This window comes from Aedes aegypti, chromosome 1 (assembly GCF_002204515.2).
Source record: "Aedes aegypti strain LVP_AGWG chromosome 1, AaegL5.0 Primary Assembly, whole genome shotgun sequence".
NCBI lineage: Eukaryota > Metazoa > Arthropoda > Insecta > Diptera > Culicidae > Aedes > Aedes aegypti.
The window spans coordinates 238,602,307-238,624,424 of NC_035107.1; the positions used below are offsets into that span (position 1 = coordinate 238,602,307).

The 22,118-nt window shown below is 42.2% G+C and overlaps 2 protein-coding genes across 2 annotated transcripts in view; both read right to left on the minus strand.

Moving 5' to 3' along the window:
• Positions 1-1,773: 1,773 nt before the first annotated feature.
• LOC5563727 (general odorant-binding protein lush) lies at positions 1,774-2,857 on the minus strand. The gene is made up of 5 exons (XM_001647965.2): positions 2,649-2,857; positions 2,505-2,580; positions 2,346-2,440; positions 2,170-2,284; positions 1,774-2,099 (listed from the first exon to the last, which is right to left on the minus strand). Exons 1-5 carry the CDS (start codon positions 2,721-2,723, stop codon positions 2,011-2,013), a joined length of 450 nt encoding a protein of 149 aa, XP_001648015.1. The 5' UTR covers positions 2,724-2,857; the 3' UTR covers positions 1,774-2,010.
• A 10,401-nt stretch (positions 2,858-13,258) lies between these two features.
• Positions 13,259-22,118, minus strand: part of LOC5563729 (retinal dehydrogenase 2) — a 55,553-nt gene continuing 46,693 nt past the window's right edge. The window contains exons 2-4 of the mRNA XM_001647964.2: positions 14,175-14,955; positions 13,602-14,109; positions 13,259-13,532 (exon numbers count right to left, since the gene is read on the minus strand). Coding sequence (XP_001648014.1) covers positions 13,388-13,532; positions 13,602-14,109; positions 14,175-14,955 — 1,434 coding nt within the window. The 3' untranslated portion in view covers positions 13,259-13,387. The remainder of the gene's footprint in view (positions 13,533-13,601; positions 14,110-14,174; positions 14,956-22,118) is intronic.

Below are 22,118 nucleotides of genomic sequence, written 5' to 3' on the forward strand. Positions count from 1 at the left end.
AATCTGAATGTGTCAAAATATAGTACAAGTTATTCTAAAACACTTTGTCCAAGACACCAAACCTCTAGGGTGCATAACTAGAGTACTAGAGGTTTTGGCCGTCCAAAACAGCGATCTGCCCCATTGTGCGACGCTTACAATAGGATCATCAAAGTTCTCAAAAATGATCACGCACAAATTCAGAAAACTTCTTTCATCATGGGAAAAGGCATTGCACTACTGGAAACAAAGCACAAAGAATACGATGAGATGTTGCGTGCAGAGAACAACTCAGTTACAGCAAAAGAAAATCGATTTTCGACGGAATTGTCGCAGACTGTGGCCGATTGTATTGATGTTGACCACGAGTGATTTGAGCTCACTTTCCTTCTTTTTTTCGAATGAAAATAATTTGAAATGAATCATTTGAACATAATTTCGGTGTTTTTATTTTGCCAACTGGCAATTATTATATTTATTGTTTCAAACACACTAACATCAGTCAAAATCCCATTTCTCTCATGTTCTGGTTCAATCCTTTACTTGGGTCGAAGGTTCCCCCAGGCAGATACCCACACTTCCAGAAAATGTTGACACGGATCTTTTCGTTGAAGTATTTGAAGGCATTTGCAATTATTATTGCAATATCTGTTGAACTGTTCACCACGCATTTTTTTACAAGTGCTTCCAAAAAACAGCTATATAGGATTATAAAATGGTGCGTAAGCTAGTAAGAGAATGACAATTATGCCCATTGAACGGAGATAATCTACTATCGAACGGTGGCGGTGAATTCTGGCTCCGTCCATGATCCAAACAGAACATTGACCAGGATGCCGTTTCACGTAACCAGACGATATGAATTGGCGGACGAAATCGAAAAGCTTTGCTCGAGTGAAGGTACCATCAGTTGAATATGTTTCAAGTATTCTGTTGTAACCAAGTAAGCTTAGAAGAGAGCAACGGTGACATCCTAACAAATTCATTTCTGAACACTAACTTCTCACCTATGTGGGAGCATAACCTTTTGTTCGAAGCATGCTCATTGCTCCTATTGTCACATGATACTTTGTCCAGGAAGAGTAAATTGTGAATATCCCATTTTACTTCATTCAACTCAAGGAAGAAACGGTAAATTTCCTGGTCCTGCAACTGTCGTTCTAGAACTTTCCACGTATAGCCCTCAGATAGAAAAATTCTACTGATAGACTTTTGTAAACATTGCATAAATTTCAGCTTAGCGATGTTACCATCACCAGATAGCGGGCAGATTCGATGTTAGCGCCACGATAGGTCCTGACGTCGATAATGTCGGTTAAGTGCCGTCCGTCAATCAGAACCTGATCGGTTTGTGATTCTGTCTGGTGTGGTGATCTCCAGGTGTATCGGTTTGGAAGGCTGTGCTGCAAGTATGTGCTACGAATGGCCTTATTCTTGGAAACAGCTGAATCAATTAGTCGTAGACCGTTGTCGTTCGTCAGCTGGTGAGCGCTTTCCAATAGCCGGTCTGATCTCCTCATCTTGGCAACCTGAGCGTTCGTTTATATGACCAACGATTAGGTGTAGTCCACCAATTACGTGTCGCTAGAAGGGGGGGGGGTGGTCTAAAGTGTTACGCCTCATAGAAAAGAAAATCCACACAAAATCTGGGCTTCTACAGATGATATTCTGCATCTGTATACTTAACAGCAAATCGGCGTATAATCAAACGATTTCAATGCTGGTAAGAAAGAGAAGATGTATATACAAGTGATACTTTCTACAGAATTCTAAGACCCTTGCATACCAACGTGCTTTAATTTGGCAAAACATTTGTCAATGGTGTATTTATTGAATAACCTCATTTGAAATACTTAACTTTAATTTCAAACACGAAACGTCTTAACCATTAAGGTGCGGGATGTTGTTGTTAGTAAAACACACAGTTTGACCATATAACACATTGAACCAATGTAACATATATCATTATTCTACGGGAAGCGGGATTATCCATCATCATAGTCCAGTTGTTCGTTTGGCGGGGGTTGTCTTCTAAGGAAAAATGAATACATCACGATTGAAATCAGCTGCACATTTCACGGAGTAATACACCTTGTCGCAGCTGTCCTTGTAATCGGTGTCTGTAAGGAATGGTTGAGAAAAAAATAAATCACAAGGATTTCACGGAGCTAATTTCAGAGCATAACTTACGAACTTCCTTGCACGCCTTAAGTGCTTCTTTGGCAGGGGCTTTTAGTTCCGTTGGAAGCAAAGCTTCAATTTGGGCTGTCGTTTTCGAGAAGCTGATTTCACCTTTCTTGGTGAGCTGCAGAAGGATAAACGTAGTTTTGAGAGATTCAATATCAATTAGTTTTCGAAGAGCTTACTGTGCCAGCCATTTGGGCGATGCATTTAGCGTAGCACTTCTCATCCTTGCTCGCATCGGGACGGAAGTTTCCTGCCTTAAGATCATTGAGAGTTGCTGAAAATAATAATCATGATAATTATTTTTGAAGTCAAGATTATTACCGCTCGTGATCACTTACTTTCGGGAACATCGAATTTCGGGGCACACGCCTTCCTCATAGTTTCCATGGATTCTTTGATTTGCTTCATTGTCATCTATTTGAGAGTAAGTTTAGTTCATCAACTTTTGTTACCGAAGATATTGTTCGCAATCCATATCTTACCGCAGCATCGCTTGGGCGGAGTGTTTCCAGCAGAAGAACGGCGACCAACAGCGTCACAATCCGTATCTTTATCATAGCGTTTCTTCATAGTTGACACGATTTTGCGTTTTGTTCTGCTTCGATGCTTTCTAAACCGACTTTTGCTTGCAGTGCTCCGTCCCCGAATGGGACTCCATGATGCTTTGACTCCAACATCTAAGCCGAGAGACGATTTGTTGCAAAAATTTATAACCGGTGGACTTAACGCTGCGTCATCCAGATTAGAAAACGCTTGGATTGATAATTGCAATTTCGATTTGATTAATTATTGGGTGGACATGTTTGTTTAAACTGCGGTGTCATAATTAAGTGCCATTCTAAGTATAATCATCATACTAATCGATTTGAAACATCACAGCAGTATTGTGAACATTACACTGTGATCAAGAATGACAGTAATTAGAAGTGCTATATCAGTGGTTCCCAACCTGGCTGCAACCCTCTTCGAAGATCTCTGAAAATTAGAATTCTTAAATTCAATTTATTTGAAATAATGAATTAACAAAATAACAAACATTAAATCGAGTAATTTTAATGAATCTCCAAATAAGAATTAAATCAACCATACAATTTTGCCAGACATCTGTCAAAATTATCACCAGGAAATCAAGCAAGGATTTTGGAAAAAAAATGAGACAACAAAGTTGCAAGCATCCTAAACAGATTTAAAGTGAAGATGCATCGAAACCAAACCTCAAATTTTCAAGAGTTACTCGCTGGTGGTGACCAATCGATCAAATGTTCAGCGCGAACGGTTGCCTAGTTCTATATTTGATAAGTGCTCTTGAAAATTCGAGGTTTGGCTTCAATGCATCTTCACCTGAACTATGAATCTATCCTATTTCCTCCAATCTTTCCCTTCCCTTTCCTCTCCCATCGGGTAGATGATGAAATAGGCTCAAATATGGCGATGGCACAAATCTCCCAAATAGCGGGGAACGTGCTTCTGGAGCCGGCCTTTTGATACCTGATACCTGATACCATTGGTTGTGTATTATAGGACATCTACACTTCACTGGGCTATGAGAGGTGTAGGGTCAGGGTTCTAGTTCCTTGGCATTCGGCGTTGGATGACACGTCCGGTCGTCACTTTTTTTGGTGAACGCAGACTGACGCTGTTCAAGGACTATAATATGATGGTGGGCTTCCTGATTTGCTTACTTACTTACTTCTTTGGCTTCACATCAATTATCTTGATAAAGCCTCGTCAACAATATTTCGCCAATTCACTCGGTTCATGGCCGCTTCTCTCCATCCTCGACTGTGACCCACGCTCTCCAGGTCCTGGTGTACCTGGTCAATCCACCTAGCTCGCTGCGCCCCACGCCTTCTTGTTCCGACCGGATTCGTAGCGAACACCATCTTTACAGGGTTGTTGTCCGGCATTCTTGCAACATGCCCTGCCCAGCGTATCCTTCCAGCTTTAGCTACCTTCACGATACTGGGTTCGCCGTAGAGTTGAGCGAGCTCGTGGTTCATCCTTCGCCGCCACACGCCGTTCTCCTGCACGCCGCTGAAGATCGTCCTTAGCACTCGGCGTTCGAAACCCCCAAGAGCTTGCAAGTCCTCCTCGAGCATAGTCCACGCCTCATGCCCATAGAGGACTACCGGTCTTATGAGCATTTTGTACATCGTTCATTTGGTGCGGGGGTGAATCTTTCTTGACCGCAGTTTCTTCTGGAGCCCATAGTAGGCACGACTTCCGCTGATGATGCGCCTTCGTATTTCCCGACTAACATTGTTGTCAGCCGTCAGCAAGGATCCGAGGTAGACGAACTCGTCCACCACCTCGAAGGTATCTCCGTCTATCGTAACACTGCTTCCTAAGCGGGTCCTGTCGCGCTCAGTTCCGCCAACTATCATGTACTTTGTTTTCGACGCATTCATCATTAGCCCAACTCTTGTTGCTTCGCGTTTCAGGTGGGTGAACAAATCTGCCACCGTTTCAAATTTTCTCCCAATAATATCCATGTCGTCCGCGAAGCAAACAAATTGTCCGGATCTCGTGAAAATCGTGCCTCGACTGTTAAGTCCGGCTCTCCGCATGACACCTTCAAGCGCAATATTGAACAACAGGAACGAAAGTCCATCACCTTGTCTTAGTCCCCGCCGAGACTCGAATGAACTGGAGTGTTCGCCCGAGATCTTCACGTAGTTTTGCACACCGTCCATCGTTGCTCTGATCAATCTTGTGAGTTTACCAGGAAAGCTGTTCTCGTCCATGATATTCCATAGCTCTACGCGGTCGATACTATCGTATGCCGCCTTGCAATCGATGAACAAATGGTGCGTAGGGACCTGGTACTCACGGCATTTCTGGAGGATTTGCCGCACGGAAAAGATCTGGTCCGTTGTCGAGCGGCCGTCGATGAAACCTGCTTGATAACTTCCCACGAATTCGTTTGCTATAGGTGATAGACGACGGAAGAGAATCTGAGATAGCACTTTATAGGCGGCGTTTAGGATGGTGATTGCATGATAATTTTCACACTCCAGTTTGTCGCCCTTTTTGTAGATAGGGCATATAACGCCTTGCTTCCACTCCTTCGGTAGCTGTTCCGTTTCCCAGATGCTGACTATCAGCCGGTGCAGACAAGCGGCCAACCTGTCCGGGCCCATCTTGATGAGTTCGGCTCCGATACCATCCTTGCCAGCGGCCTTGTTGTTCTTGAGCTGTTGAATGGCATCCTTAACTTCCCACAACGTGGGAGATGGTTGGTTTCCGCTGTCTGCTGAGCTGACGTAGCCATCGCCTTCGCTGTCCTGACCTTCTGTGCCTGTGTTCTCTGCGCCATTCAGGTGTTCATTGCAGTGCTGATTCCACCTTTCGATCACCTCGCGTCCGTCCGTCAAGATACTCCCATCCTTATCCCGGCACATCTCAGCTAGCGGCACGAAGCCTTTGCGGGATGTGTTGAGCTTCTGATAAAACTTCCGCGCTTCTTGAGAACGGTACAGCCAGGTCCGTCCCACTCGGGCTCAGTTTGGGTACCACTTCTAGTACTGCATTTCGTCCCTCGGTAGTGCAAAAGGTACCCAAGTTTGACAGATCGCAGTACACTTTGAACGGCATTCTAGATTACCTTATGGGCCATAAATTTTGGGCAACTGCAAGGGACATGGGGGTCTTTAATTTGTCTTTGGTACAGCAACTCCATCTCTTGGCATTCCACCTCTTCCAGGCGGCGCTTTTTGTCCCGGAATAGGATGGTTTGCAGTATCTGCTTTAGTCTGTATCGTTCCACGTTTTGCCGCGTACCATGCTGCAGCATTGCAGCCCGCGCTGCATTCTTCTCCTCTAAAACCTCCTGGCACTCCTCGTCGAACCAATCGTTTCTTGAGTTCCGTTCCACATATCCGACAACGCTTTCGGCAGCGTCGTTAATGGCTGCTTTGACTGTCCTCCAGCAGTCCTCAAGAGGGGCCCTATCGAGCTCGCCCTCATCCGGCAACGCTGCCTCAAGATGCTGCGCGTACCAATTGGCGACATCCGGTTATTTCAGCCACTCGAGATTGTACCGGGGCGGGCGTCGGTACCGTACACCATTGATAACGGATAGTTTTGGGTGCATTTTCACCATCACCAGTTATCACCAATGTTAGCGCCACGATAGGTTCTGACGTCGGTTATGTCGGAGAAGTGCCGTCCATCGATCAAAACGTAGTCGATTTGCGATTCTGTCTGCTGAGGTGATCTCCAGGTGTACCGATATGGGAGGCTGTGCTGGAAATAGGTGCTATGAATGGCCATGTTCTTGGAGACGGCAAAATCTATCAGTCGTAGGCCGTTCTCGTTCGTCAGCCGGTGGGCGCTGAACTTTCCAATCGTCGGTCTGAACTCCTCCTCCTGGCCAACCTGAGCGTTCAAATCTCCTTTAATGATCTTGACGACGTGACTTGGGCAGCGGTCGTACTCGCGTTCGAGCTGCGCGTAAAATGCGTCCTTGTCATCATCAGTGCTTCCGGAGTGTGGGCTATGCACGTTGATTATGCTGAAGTTAAAGAATCGGCCTTTGATTATTAACTTGCACATTCGTTCATTGTTCGACCGCCACCCGATCACGCACCTTTGGATATCATCCATCCCAATGAAAGCTGTTCCCAGCTCGCGTGTGTTGCCGCGTTTCCAATCGCTAGTCCATTTTCTTCGCTGTGGTCTTTTCCGATTGTTCCGGTCCGTATTCTCTCGTTAACGTTCCTGTGCTGATGTGTTTTTACGGTTGGCTTGCAGGGTCTGACACCAACCCCCTAGATTTCCGAAAGACCATTCCCACTAAATGTTCGGAAAACCATAGTGCGCAGTTTGGCTTGGAGTCCTTCTCTGGCACTCGGACGATGATCAGCCGCCCCTGACATGGGGAACAGACGCTGTTGTGAGCCGCTCCTAACATGGAGTATAGACGCTCCAGACTTGCAGAAGCAACCCCCCCCCCCTTCCCTGTCAGCAAACGACTAAAGTTCCCACCGGGGGTTGGTTACCCCGATCGTACCCCGGCCAGTACCACGAGGGATAGGAGTTGCTGGACAAGAGGCTAATGACCGCACAAAGGGGTCTATTTTATTCCTGCATGTACGCGAGGTACCAATGGTACGCCATGCCCAGCCATTTACCGCGCCGCTTCCTGATTTGATTTATCTGCTTCGAAGAAGCATCGTATCGTTGTTCATCAGACTCAGTACGATCGGCATGATGCTTGTTTGTTTGGGTAGCTGACATAGATCGAGGAACCTCTTTCAACGTGTAATCTTCACATGCCGGGTAGACATTCCACTGAAAGTTTCAGTACAGTTTAGCTTCTGCTCGACCTGAACTGAGATTAGGTGGCTTCCAAATGTCGCAGGTGGTGTTTTTTTTTTACTTTGCGGTGCCTGTGTCATACGGCTAAGGCCCAGGTGGTGGTTTGAATGGCTTTGCATGCCATTTCTTAGTTGGCCTTGGAATCTTATCCGAAGCGTTGCAACTCCTTTCCACGAACGCAACCGATTTGGAAATATTCAACTCCAAATATTTCTTTCTGATTGAACGAGTACGGATATCAAATCTCCGGTGAGTGGAAAGCATCATTCGAGATGACGATGTCTTCAAGTTCACTTTACAAACGACAGTCTGTAGTGCTGCTCTGTAGTGAGCCCCACTTGGTTGGTATAAGCCACAATGTCGTCTTGCAGATTACCACTAGATAGCAGGTACCATTCTCCATGGTCGAAATCCGGTTATACAGTAGATGACACCTCGTGAAGAAGCTGGGTCTGCGACAGGACTGACCAGAGAGTTCCTCCCGAACGGACTCTGATATCTTCCTCTCCTCAGATGACTGACTGTGCTCAAACGTAGGAAAATACAGTAGTCTCTGAGTGGAAAGGCTTTTGCACACAGAACGGTCCAGACAGCTCATCCAAAGTGGACTCTGGATTCATCATAGTTGCAGCCGTCACTGTCTCAGTGGCTGAATGGTGTGACTTCTCTGGAATGTGCGAACTGCTCCTTCATGGTGGGTCCCACTTGATCGGTACATGTCATTCCACCAATCGACGAACCCAAACCTGGCTGTTTGGACGCCTCCTCTCCAGTCGACTCCTGAAGGTGCTCAAGACACCGATGAGTTTCTCTAGGGATTCTTTCATTTCATAGAGATGGATGATTGCTCTGACATTCTGTCAGTACTTCATTCGTGTTGATCATCAAGGGATTACGAAAAAAAACCTGCAGGTAAATATTTCGCTTTGATTCAAGGATGCTGTAATGGATTTCGTCAAAAACATATTTTTTAGTACAAAGTCAACTCTCTCCAACTCGATATTGAAAGGAACCATAAGGAGGTATTCAGATATAGAATACGAAACCAGTGCAAATGTGATCCAAGGGACCATCGAGATAGCAATGAAATTCAGCTTTTACTATGGGACTCTAACTCCATATCGAGATACCGAATATCGGGTAAGGGAGAGGCGACTGCCGTTTGGACATTACCTCGGAAAATCCGGAACGTCTCTGATGTCCGTGGCCAATATGCATGGCCGAGCAAGGTAATGAAACAAGACCAAATTTGCCACTGACTACTTCAGGATGCATCCAATTTTATTCATTTTTCAAAAACTTATAAGCTTTTTATATTAGGCAAAATTTTGCCTATCTTAATCATTTTGCCTATCCCCTGTAGCTTTCGATGTTAAAACTGATTTAGGTTGCATTTCATTCATTAGTTTCATTTGCAATTTTTCTTATTCTTTTTGGCGTTACGTCCCAACTAGGGCAGAGCCTGCCCAAGTAACCACAAGCATTATAACATTGCACGTATTCTACTGGCATTTCAATAACATTGATGGAACATTGCCTTTATTCGACATATTTCAAGAGCTGTCAAGCAATATAAGGACTGTTCATTTTATAAAGTGGACACCTTGTGCATGCAGTATCTTTTTAATTTATTAATGAAATTTCAAACGGTTTTCTGCACATCGTTCGACTAGTATTGTACAATGTTGTGATAATAAAAATTCTCCAAAACAATTAATTTTCACACGAATATGGAACTACGATAAGAACGGTCGATTTTTGGATGGTATTAATATCAATAATTTTTAGAAATTGGCTGGAAAATTCGACAATTTATATTTTTTATTTTCAAAAAAGGCTTGTTCTTCGAAAGCATCGTCAATCAGAAGCCTGATGGGAAAAATAAAGCTATTTTTGGAACACTAATTTTCCAATTATAATGAAATAATTTTCCTCTATATTTTTTAGGGAAAACTATTTTAAATTTGAAGGGAACCGATATGAGTAGAATTTTTAAGTTAAAAGTTCGTCCTGACGGAAGTCCTAATATAGTATTAATATGAACAATCACTTACGTCTTCATAGAGTTACTTATTTAGTCCATACGTCACATTTAAATCACAATATAAACACAATTGCTTTATTCTTAGAAGACTTTTCAAAGTACATTGACGATCATCAAAATTGGCAACACTGCTGTAATTAAATCGATTTTATTTTCCACTTATTATTTTCATGATATGTTATTCTGAGATTACCAATTGAAATATTCGGAGAAAATCATTTACAATTTGCTGTAGATCGATAAATATGCGTACACGATTTAAAAAGTATGAGGCCTTTTAGTAAAACTACCATGAACAGTAAAATTTGTACTTAAGACTGTAGTTTAAACGCACGAATCAGCTCTCGTTTGTACAAATATAGTTTCTTCGGTAAACCAAACTAGTTTTGAACACGCTTTTTACTTTTCTCTTTTGCTGGGAGTGAAAGGATGGTGTATCAGCAAATTCGGCCATAAATGGGTAAATCACTAAAGTTACCTAATGTCAGAGAATGGTGGAATATAATTGATTTTTTTAAAGCTATACCTTCAGTAGAATAGTAAAGGATACAAACATATAATTTGTTCATAAAAATAAGGATTTTTGCTTTGCGAAAAAAAATGTTAAACTTTGACGAACAGTTTTTCTTAGGAGTTTTTGGAAAACCTATTGAGCTCTTCAACCAAAAGCATTTTCTAAGATCTTATATTTTCATATATTTGTAGAATAATAGTTGAACAATGCACAGAAAACCGATTACGATTTTATAAAAAAGATATAGAACAAACAAAGTGTCCACTTTATAAAAAGAACAGTCTTTAGCATTAAGTCTACATTACAAATATATCAATGCACTAATATCACTTTATAAATTGCACTGCTGCACTAATGTTACTTTATAGATTGCTTCATTGCTTTATCGTCGTTTTTGCATTAGTGCAACTGTAAAAGGGCCCTTTTTCACTTTTAAACTGCTTTAATGGTAGGCTTACGGCAATGAAGCTACATTATACAGTGATACCTCCATGAGTCGATGTTCCATGACTCGATATCGACTCATAGAACCATACTAGAAACCAAATTTCATGGTTACTATGATGGTCCCTTTAAGCAGCTTTCCAAATGATTGCTGTTGCATTACTCGATATTTCCATGAGTCGATGGTCCCTTCAATATCGACTCATGGAGGTTTCACTGTATATGCAATGATATAATGCTCTATGGTTACTTGGGTGCTACTCAGCTTAGTGTTCTCATGAGCAATTCCACAGTTTTTAACTGAGAGCCTTCTGTTATACTCGGTTATTCGTCCGCTTGACTCTCAGTCCGGTCGTTCCAAGTCTATCTTGAGGAAGTAAGGATAAAACCTTTTCCACAAATTGATCATATTTGCATGTGTATATTGTGTAGCAGATACGAAGACAATCTATGTCCAGGGAAGTCGACAAAAATTTCCAACCCGAAAAGACTCTCGTCCAATGGGATTCGAACTTCCTCAACTTGATATTGCTGAATAGCTACGCGTTTACCGCTTCGGCTATCTCTTGCATTTAAGCATGGTAAATAATTCGGCATTCATATTCATGCATCCATCATGAAAAACAACTAGATTCGTGGCCCTCATGGTGGTCCACGGATAATTGGTTGGGAAACAATGATACGTTAATTGAGTAGGAAAGGCACTGAATCTCAAACGAAGCTCCCAATATCACGTGGCTCTAAATGTGCTATCTCGATATTTCGTTTCGACAACTAGTTCAAACTGCAATCTCCTCGACCGCAAAACGACACTTGTTGATTATTGCTGAAGGAATCAAATTCACCATACATTTCTCGTATAACTTCCTATCACTTCCACTGCAACCGGAGATCTACCAAGAACAATCCCAACCCACATTCATGGTCGTCACATTCAATCAACATGTTATGGCAAGCAGAATCGCCACAGTCAAGGTAAAACTTATCAAAACAGTCACTGCCACCGACTGTCACTACCAAAGACCTCAATACGGTTGTTAATTGACAGTAGTGTAGTACAGGGGACGACCGCAAATCGTGAAATCGATCGGATGCAACCAGCTGGAAAACGATACCACCAAACATCAGCAGTGAGTCAGTTTTTATTCGAAACAAGAGCGATATGTCGTTTGTGGTTTTTGGAGCAAAATTTATAAGTGGCTCTCAATAATTAAGTAAAGTAACACATGAATGGTCAGGTCAGAAATAAACGACAACAAGCTTTATTGGAATTTGTTGTGATCGAGATAAATATATACTTTTAACGTATCAATTTATAGTTTTCCATTCCTTCTATCATTCAAATGTATAAACATCACGATTCAATAACAATTTTCCTTACTTGCGTAAACTCCTCGTTTTTATGATCTAAATTTACGAACCCCGTTCTTGTACGTCAATTTAGATGCTGGTGTAGGAAAAGCCAAAACAGAGAGATCATTATAAACTCTAACCGGTCGCATCAAAATAGCTAGATAAATAAAATTGTTTTTTTTTTTTTTATTTAAAGTGGGCTGATCATATTTAACTTATGACACACGTTACACAATTCCTCCTACCAATATGCCATGTACCAACCAGTGACACGTAATTAATTCCAATTAAATTCCCTGGAGGCCCTTTCTTCGGGTGCCAGAATTTCACCCATTTCACATTAACCGATCGGAGAAATGGCTTATCAAAATTGTGTGCGCCTGGCCCTGCCCGGAGAGCCGACTGCGTCCATTAATTTCCTTTCGACAACTTTCCCAGAATTTTGTCAAGGTAATAAGTTTCGCGCTCTGGTCGACCCTTTTCCTCTATGGCGACAACGTACAGAGCAGTGAAGGAAGGATATCAACAGAAACGGCCAGAACGGCCGTCCCGAACTTTCGTTTTTCGCTTTACTTTTGTTCGTAGCCATCGATCGATCGTTTGTTTGCTTTCGGTATCCTGAGCTGTCGCCACCGCCTCGCCATCCGAGAGTGTGTTTGAAAGTGAATTAATTTGCTGTCAGAAAGATAATAAAACGATACAAAACAAGCATGTCCTTCTGGTTGAGTGCAACGAGGGTGACTGCTGGTAGAGCTGGAAGAAGTGTGGCTTATTGAATATCGACCAGTGGTTCCCAACGGTATGACATCTATCTGAAACTAAGTGTACGTTCGGTTGTTCAAGATTGGAGGTTTTTGATTACACAGGTTTTAACAGCTACATTCAGAAAAGGCGAAAAAGCGTGCATTATGATGCAGATAATTTTATTCAGATTCTCTGTATCACATATTTAACAATACAAAGAGTAACATTGAAAAATTCTTTATTTGCGAATATAGATCCAATATAGTGCTGATTTTTTGCCTGTATGCATCAGATTTAGAAGCATTAATGGTGCAGTTATAAGGTTTCTACGCGCTGGTGCTGTTATGAGGCGTCTCTGCATTTGTAAAGCTCTTATGATACCTGTATGCATGATATGATGTATGATGCTGATTTTGGGCTTATTATTAGTGCTTATGGTTGCTAGGGTCAAATTCATACAAATCGACGTGATATTAGGTAAATGGAATAACAAAAGGAAAAACGACATTATACCAAACATAGTTCGAGCGATATTGTTTAATAGTCGTGATCCCAAAAAAAGCGAAACTTGCGAACTACTGTGATATAGCGCATGGTTTTCACCACGCGAGAGCAATAATCAATCGAGGGCGTTCGTTAGCTCGATCGCTGGATCGTGGATAATGAAAAATGAATTTTAAACGTTAATTGATCTCGAACGGATTGTTTTTATTTAAACGACGACGATTCATCGTTCGAACAGGGAAGATTTCACTTTCATCCGTTCGTTGTGGGACGATCCGGGAATGTCGGTGACCTTTCCATCAGACCTTCGATGGCAGCTTGATGGTTACGGTTTTGGTTTCCGTGTACAGTTCGATGCCGTCATAACCCAGCTCACGACCGTGGCCGGATTGTTTGAAGCCGCCAAATGGAGTCGTTGGCATGACGTAATCGTAGCAGTTGACCCTGTTCGATAAAGAAGGATGTGTTTGATTACAATCATCTAATCGACTTGAGAAACTCTTTTCAACTTACCAAACGGAGCCAGCTTCAACAGCATTCGAGAATACCAAAGCGTTGTTCAGATTGTTCGTGAGAACTCCCGCAGCCAGCCCGTACTCTGTGCGGTTGGCTCGCTCAATAACCTCATCCAGTGTCTTGAACTTCAGAATGCTCTGTACCGGTCCGAAGATCTCTTCACGAGCAATACGCATTTCATCCGTAACATCCGAATACACCGTCGGCTCCACGAAATATCCCACATTTCCATGACGCTTTCCTCCGGTTTGCAGCTTGGCACCCTCCTTGCTGGCGGACTCGAAGAAGCCCAGAATCTTGTTCAGCTGTTCCTCGTCCACCTGGGGACCCTGCTGGGTACCTTCGGCAAATGCATCACCGACCTTACGGGCCTTAGCCATCTCAGCGGCCTTTGCCACGAACTTATCGTAAACGCCTTCCTGGACGAAGGTGCGACTTCCAGCACAGCAATTCTGGCCATGGTTGGCGAAGATTGCGTTGTGAGCGATTTCCACGGCTTCGTCCACTGAAATTAAAAAGAAAGTTAAAAGGTTTAGATTGAATTTATTTAAGGTTGTTTGCTATACTAACCATCAAAGTCATCAAACACCACCAGCGGACTCTTGCCGCCCAGTTCCAACGAGACCCGCTTCAAGTTAGACTTCGACGATCCTTCGGTGATCAAACGACCCGTTTCGACCGAACCGGTAAATGCAACCTTCCGAATCTCGGCGTGATTCACAATGGCGGCTCCAACGGTTGGTCCGTATCCGTTGACCACATTGATAACGCCATCCGGGAAGCCAGCTTCCTTGGACAACGCGGCCATGTACAGTGCACTCAGTGGAGTCTGCTCGGCCGGTTTCAACACCAGAGTACATCCGGTGGCCAAAGCAGGCGCCCACTTCCAGGTCAACATCAACACCGGGTAGTTCCAGGGAATGATTTGACCAACGACGCCAACTGGCTCCTTGCGGATATAGGTCATTACCGGACCATCCGAGGGAACCGTGCTTCCGTGGATCTTATCCGCCCAGCCAGCGTAGTAACGGAACGTGTCAATGGCACAGTTCATGTCGAACACCGAATCGCCGAACGCCTTGCCATTGTCCAGCGACTCCAGATTGGCCAGAACGTTGATGTCCCGTTCCATCAGATCGGCCAGCTTGTGCAGCAGCTTGCCGCGTGCCGAGGCATCCATCTGGCGCCATGCAGAGCTGCGAGCGAATGCAGTCTTTGCGGCTTGGACGGCAATGTCCACATCGGCTTTGTCTCCTTCGGCAACGTCGACGATCTTCTGACCGGTGGCTGGGTTGAGCGTGGGGAACGTCTTACCGCTCTGGGAGTCCACAAACTGGTTGTTGATGAACAGCTGTGGAAGAAATCAATGGCAAAATCAATTAAAGGCTTCCATTAATTACTTACAGGGGATAGGCAAAATGATTGAGATAGGCAAAATTTTGCCCAAATTCAAATGCTTATAACTTTATTAAAAATGGGTGAAATTGGATGCATCTGGAAGCAGTCGACGGCAAATTTGGTCCAGTTTTAGGAACTTTCTGGGCCATGCATATTTGCCACTGGACACCGGAGATGTTCCGGATTTTCTGAGGTCATGTCCAAATGTCATTTTTTCTGTCGCTTGTATTTTTGTGCGGTGTAAAGTTAGATAGATGTTTGCAATTTTCCTAGAAACTAGAACTAATAGGAAGTTGAATGCCACCGGACGCATTAAGATTGGTTGGAAATCTTCAGAAATATGACCATTTCCGTAAAACTGGTTCCGGAAAGCATGGTCAGTCATGTTTGTATTTCCAATCATGTAAATATTATCCGGAGCTATATCCAAGTGGACATCAACCTTAAAAATGATGTTTCCTGCAGCGTATTCAGAACCATTAGATGCACAGACCACTCTATAGAAGGTTCCAGGTGCCCTGGGGGAAGTGGTCAATTAGGAACATATCTGGAACCATATCAATATGGGCATCAAACTTCATGATTTTCAAAGGTTATGCTTTCCGAAGCATTTCCAGCACCACCGGCTGCCATGACCACTTTATAGTAGATTCCAGGTGCCCCGGGGATGTGGCCAATTCAAAACATGTCCGAAAACACATCAAACACATCAAAATGGCTGCTTGGGCACGTCAGGAGTTAATCATCAATATTAACCTCCTTTTCCCGAGCAGCCTAGATAGCCGCGTAGTGTCGGTAGCGGTTGTTTCAACTGGCTAAGAATTAACACTACGGACTGCCTGTTCCGGTGGTAAAAGTCCACCTCACAGGTGACCCCTAATTTATGGTGTGATGCGTACCGTGCCTAAGAATGAATGGTTAGGGGGGTCTAAATTCAACCTAACCGCAAACGGAGCCTGTGGGGTACCAGGGCGCCCTCCACAGTATTGAGTCCTTCCTGTGCTACCCGGAGCAATGGTGCAGGTGACCTTGTGTTTCTCCGAGATAATCGGCTGCCCTTCTTCAGTCTCTATCTTGAGGCTTAATAAGGGTGGGATTATGAATATGTTGACATTTAATTTAAATTATCACCTATATGGATTCGCATTATGCGTTTTACACAGTGTATTCTGTGCTCTTTCGCCTTTGGCGACTTTAAATAGATACCGATCTGGTTTTTTCGTTGCTGGTCTTTTTCGTGCTGAGATTGCAAAAAGCTTAATCCTGCCTAGTTTGGGTAGTGGCTACGGTTAGGTTAGCTCAGATCAATCTTCAGCATAAAAGAACAGCAACGATCAATCTTTGCAGACTCATGCAAAATGGTGCAGCCCAAGTGGCGCTAGTTCAAGAACCCTACTTTCGTAGAGGGAACTTCTATCTAGGTAACCTTGTGGACCCAGTTTTTGCTACTTTTACTTTTACTGATGCAAAGTGCTCTTCAGGTAGTCGAGAGTTGGTGTCGCCAATATGGCCTTTCGGTTAACCCGAATAAAACATCTATTGTTCTTTTTACGGAAAGACGAAACCGTGATGGAATTCGACCTTTACGTCTTTTTGGCACTGAGATTAATGTGACTGATCAAGTAAAGTATGTCGGAGTCATTCTAGATTCCAAACTTTTATGGACAGCTCACATTGATTTCAGTGTCAAAAAAGCTTGTATGGCCTTCGGTCAATGCCGGCGAACCTTTGGTAAAACTTGGGGCCTCAAACCCAAATATATCAAATGGATTTACACAACAGTTGTTCGACCAATATTGGCATATGGATGTCTTGTGTGGTGGCAAAAGGGCGAAGTGAGAACAATCCAATCAAAATTGGGCCATCTCCAAAGGATGTGCTTGATGGCGATGTCTGGTGCGTTCTCTACAACTCCCACAGCAGCGCTCGAGGCCCTTTTCGACGTTGCGCCACTACACATATATCTTAAACAAGAAGCACTTTCTTGCTCTTACCGTTTATGGGTACTGGATCTACTGGAGAAAAATCCAGTGAATCGTAGATCTACACACACTTCGTTGTTTCCACTTTTGGTGAATTGGGACAAAATTGTCCTTGCTCCAAGTGATCTCACAATTGCTTGTCACTTTCCTTACAGGACATTTACCACACAATTCCCTTCACGGGAAGAGTGGACGTCTGGCTATTTGGAAAGAAGTATATCAAACAATATAGTATGTTACACTGATGGCTCCCTTCTTGAAGGTAGAGCTGGTGCAGGAGTATATTCTCGTGAGCTAAGGCTGAATCAGTTTTACTCACTTGGTAGAAACTGCACCGTTTTTCAGGCGGAAATATTTGCTCTTATGTGTGGAGTGCAATCAGCACTTCAACAGCGCGTAATGGGTAAAGTCATATACTTCTGTTCAGATAGTCAGGCTGCTATAAAAGCTCTCGCTTCGGCCAACTCAAGGTCGAAGCTTGTTATCGCATGTCGAACTCAAATTGAGGAACTGAATTCAGTCAACTCTGTAAACCTTGTATGGGTACCTGGCCATTCTTCCATCGCTGGAAATGAATTGGCTGATGAGCTAGCTCGCGATGGAGCATCGCATGACTTCATTGGCCCTGAGCCGGCTATTCCAATTTCGAAGTGCTGGGTGAAGCTTAAGATAAACTCTTGGGCGGCAACTCAGCACAAGCAATATTGGAATAGTTTGGAGTCGTGTCGTCAAACAAAATTGTATATTACTGAGCCATCTCCAAAGGTGGCGAAGTATTTAACAAATCTGTCAAAGCAGAATTGCAGTCCCTTGGTCAGAGCGTTGACAGGCCACTGCCGACTCAACTATCACATGGCAAATATTCAGCGTGCTGACTCATTTGTGTGTGATAGTTGTGACTCCGATTATGGAACTTCGTATCACCTGATATGTAACTGTCCAGTTTTTGCGCAAATGCGATTCCAATTACTTGGTAAACACTTATTAAGTGAAACTGAATACAGAAGCCTGAATCTTCAGGACATCCTGTTATTCTTAACCCGCTGTGGTAATGAGCTATAGGCTCTCTTTACGCTCATGCGTTTTGCAGTGCCCTTTTTAGGGCGCTGTTCGAACCCATTGTGGTATGGAGCTACATGCTCCCATTTCGCTTATGCGATCTTCCCTCTTCAAGGGACCCCACTCCTATTTCCTCCCATCTTTCCCTTCCCTTTCCTCTCCCATCGGGTAGATGATGAAATAGGCTCAAATATGGCGATGGCACAAATCTCCCAACTGGTGGGGAACGTGCCTTTGGAGCCGGCCTTCTGATACCTGATAGATAGATGTTTGCAATTTTCCTAGAAACTAGAACTAATAGGAAGTTGAATGCCACCGGACGCATTAAGATTGGTTGGAAATCTTCAGAAATATGACCATTTCCGTAAAACTGGTTCCGGAAAGCATGGTCAGTCATGTTTGTATTTCCAATCATGTAAATATTATCCGGAGCTATATCCAAGTGGACATCAACCTTAAAAATGATGTTTCCTGCAGCGTATTCAGAACCATTAGATGCACAGACCACTCTATAGAAGGTTCCAGGTGCCCTGGGGGAAGTGGTCAATTAGGAACATATCTGGAACCATATCAATATGGGCATCAAACTTCATGATTTTCAAAGGTTATGCTTTCCGAAGCATTTCCAGCACCACCGGCTGCCATGACCACTTTATAGTAGATTCCAGGTGCCCCGGGGATGTGGCCAATTCAAAACATGTCCGAAAACACATCAATATGGGTAAAAACATCAAGATTTTTGAAGGTGATGCTAATAGAAGTATTTACAGCGCAACTTATTTATATGACCTTGGGCAAAATTTTGCCTATCTCAATCATTTTGCCTATCCCCTGTATGTCAATTTAAGCGGTTTGTTCTAAACCCCCCATCATTGTTGTCGATTGTTTTATGAAAATAAAAATTAATAAACATAAGAATACGTAACCCCCTCCGCCATTATCCTTTACGTTTTGATGGATGGTTCTTTATTTCTTCCGTAAACTAGGGTGAAATTGATAACAAAAAAAATGCAACATGAAGATTTCAAAACCCTTTGTCACAATAAACTCTCCGGCCAGATTCATAATATTTTGAATTTTCTGATATTTTTAAGTAAAACTGAATTAAATTTTCATTCCAAAACAGCATAAAAATATAAAATCGATTGAAATTCCGTGAAGTTATTACGATTTGAATTTGAGGCCGATTAGACGCCCTGGCACAGACAGAAGGTTGAACTTGCATGTTCATTTGTGACTCTGTATTGTTGGTTGGGAATGAATCCGAAGGAAGCATTCGAAAACGAAAATACAATAGCCGATGTAAAGGATGTTCAATAAGTTCGCATACAACTTTTAATCATTGTGCAGGTGCGCACCAAGCGCATTCTGTGTATTGGTATTGGTGTCAGCTTTAGGCTTATATGTAGGCTAATCGACGCATATTATGTCGACTTGCTGTCATTTGTTGTTCGTTTACCGCGTACGATGCAAGAGTACCGTGACGTCGTAGTAAAGTGGTTTGCGAGTGCACAATGGTCCAGGAATCAGTTTTACGCGGAAAGATGCATTTTGAGCTTTAGAAAAAAAAGGTCTTCTACAAAGTTGTTTGTATTAGTAAGGTCCTTTGTTTGTTGTTACAGTGGGGATTCGCTCGTTGGGGGTCCGCTACATGGAATGACTCGATGGTTGGATGTTCGCTGGTTTGAAAAAATTCCGACTAAAAAGCACTTGAATGTCAAGATAAAATGTCAAACTAATTTTGACGTCTGAGTACCGTCGCATTGAAGTCTCCACATATAGAACAAATGTGTATGTATATGTGCGTTTCGTGACGATTTGCTCTCCAGATACGTTAGTCTGGAGCATTTCCATCAGCTGTCAGTCGTTCCAACCAACGGGTCGGATTCGCTAGATGAAAGGCAGTCGTGTTCCAATCAGCGAATCCCTGCTGTATTGAAAATTAGGGTGGACCACATTTCCGTAGAAATTGTGTAACTAACTTTCTTATTTGTAGAAATTATATAATACATGCTTCAGTAAAGTTGTAGACCATTCAATTTCAAGCAACTTTGCCAAAAAAGTTTTTTTGTATCTCTTAAATTGACCGATTTAGAGCTATTTTCCTACGGTGACATAGGGTGGTCCAAACATAACTGTTTTTTTGGCTCTAGGGTTTTCAATTCAAATATCTCATCAAAGTAGTCTATGAAACAGTTTTAAAGCTTCAAAATATGCGTAATTTGGTGAGTGAAGGAACTCGCTATCTCCTTCCGTTTGGGAGTTATTGTTGTTTTTCTCTCAAAAACATGCCTTCTTTGATTGAGAATATCTCTGATTGGGGCGAACATAAAAAATATCTTTTAACGGCATTCAAAAGACAAAACGAAATTGTATAATATATCAAAAAATTACAGATGAGTTATTTTTGTAATTCTAATAAAATGCCCTGAAATATAAACAAAGGATTTAAGCAGAAAAACTTTAATAACTTTTGAACTAATATAGATATCATCAATATTTTTGCATGAAAATTTGCGTTTTGTTAGGTTCTTAAAGTCGTTCATAAACTGCTTTGATGACAAATCTGAAATAAGAAAGATAGTGCTCTAAAACTATTTTGAAGATGTTCATAGTATGTATTTCTTTATGATTTTGCATTTTTAGCATTAAAATAAAATTTTAGACAAAATGATCTTCTACAAAATTGTTTCTAAAAATGTAAGTTTTCATACTGTGTCATGTAAAACTATAGTGGTTCACAATATCACACAAATCATATAATTAACTTTTTTATTTGCAAAAATACCGGTATATACTCTTAGGCAAAGCGGTAAAACTTGAAATTCTGATAAACTTTGCCAAAAAAAGTTTTTCCGTAGCTCAAAATTAGACCAATCATTTTTTCCTAATTATTGCAGGGTGGTCCAACAAAAATAAGTTTTTCAACTCTAGTTTTTCTAATATGAGTTTCTCTTAAAAGTCGTCTATGAACGACTTATAGAATTTAACAAAACGCAAATTTTTATGCAAAAAGATTGTTGATATCTATTTTAGTTCAAAAGTTATTAAAGTTTTTGTGGGGACGGACCTGGTGTAGGGGTTAGAACACACGCCTCTCACGCCGAGGACCTGGGATCGAATCCCATCCCCGAGATAGTCACTAAAAAATTTCAGTAGTGATGACTTCCTTCGGAAGGGAAGTAAAGCCGTTGGTCCCGAGATGAACTAGCCCAGGGCTAAAAATCTCGTTAATAAAGATAGAAAAAAAAAAAGTTTTTGTGATAAAAATATTTGTTTTTCAAGACATTTTATTAGAGTTACAAAAATAACACATCTGTAGGGGAACATGGTCCTATTCGGACCTATTAACAGTTTTTTGGCCTTATCTTTTCAACACGATGAACGGCATGAATTTTATGTTTTCGATAAAGCCTGATTTAGCGCGCACACTTTTCTCTCAGAGGGTTTTGTGATATCTCCTACAAGGACATGACTAAACATATTTGAACAAAATTCTACAAAAGGTCCGAATTGGACCAACCCTGTTGCAATTCGGACCCCCCATGTTCTAATTCGGTCCACCCTATATATTATCATTGTTTGCTAAAGTAATTATCAAATATTACTCCGACATGTTTGGTATCGAAACTTATTGAACTTCTTCTGTAAGCTTAAGCAATAAAAAATAAACTCAATGCGTGAAAATTGTAATTTTAATTCCAGACAGAATTAGCTCAAGTAAAATGCGAATTTAATTTAAAAACGTGTGTAAAATGCGGAACTGGGCCAATATTATGTACAGTCAACTCTCAATAGCTCGATTTTAAAAGGACCATCGTGTATGGGAGGTATCGATATGAAGAGCGCATATTTTTTATTAATTTTGGAGCTTTTTGTTATGTAACAAAAAGTCGAAAAAGCCATTTTAGCTTTGAATATAGCAAAATTTCAATGCATTGAAACTTTGCATGAAATTATCAGGTCAGTTGAACTTGTGCGGAAAACTGAAACAGACAGTATCGAATCTCGAGACATCAATTTGGAGAAGTATCGCCCTACATTTTGGGGTACACTACATTTGTTGGCGGGGAAC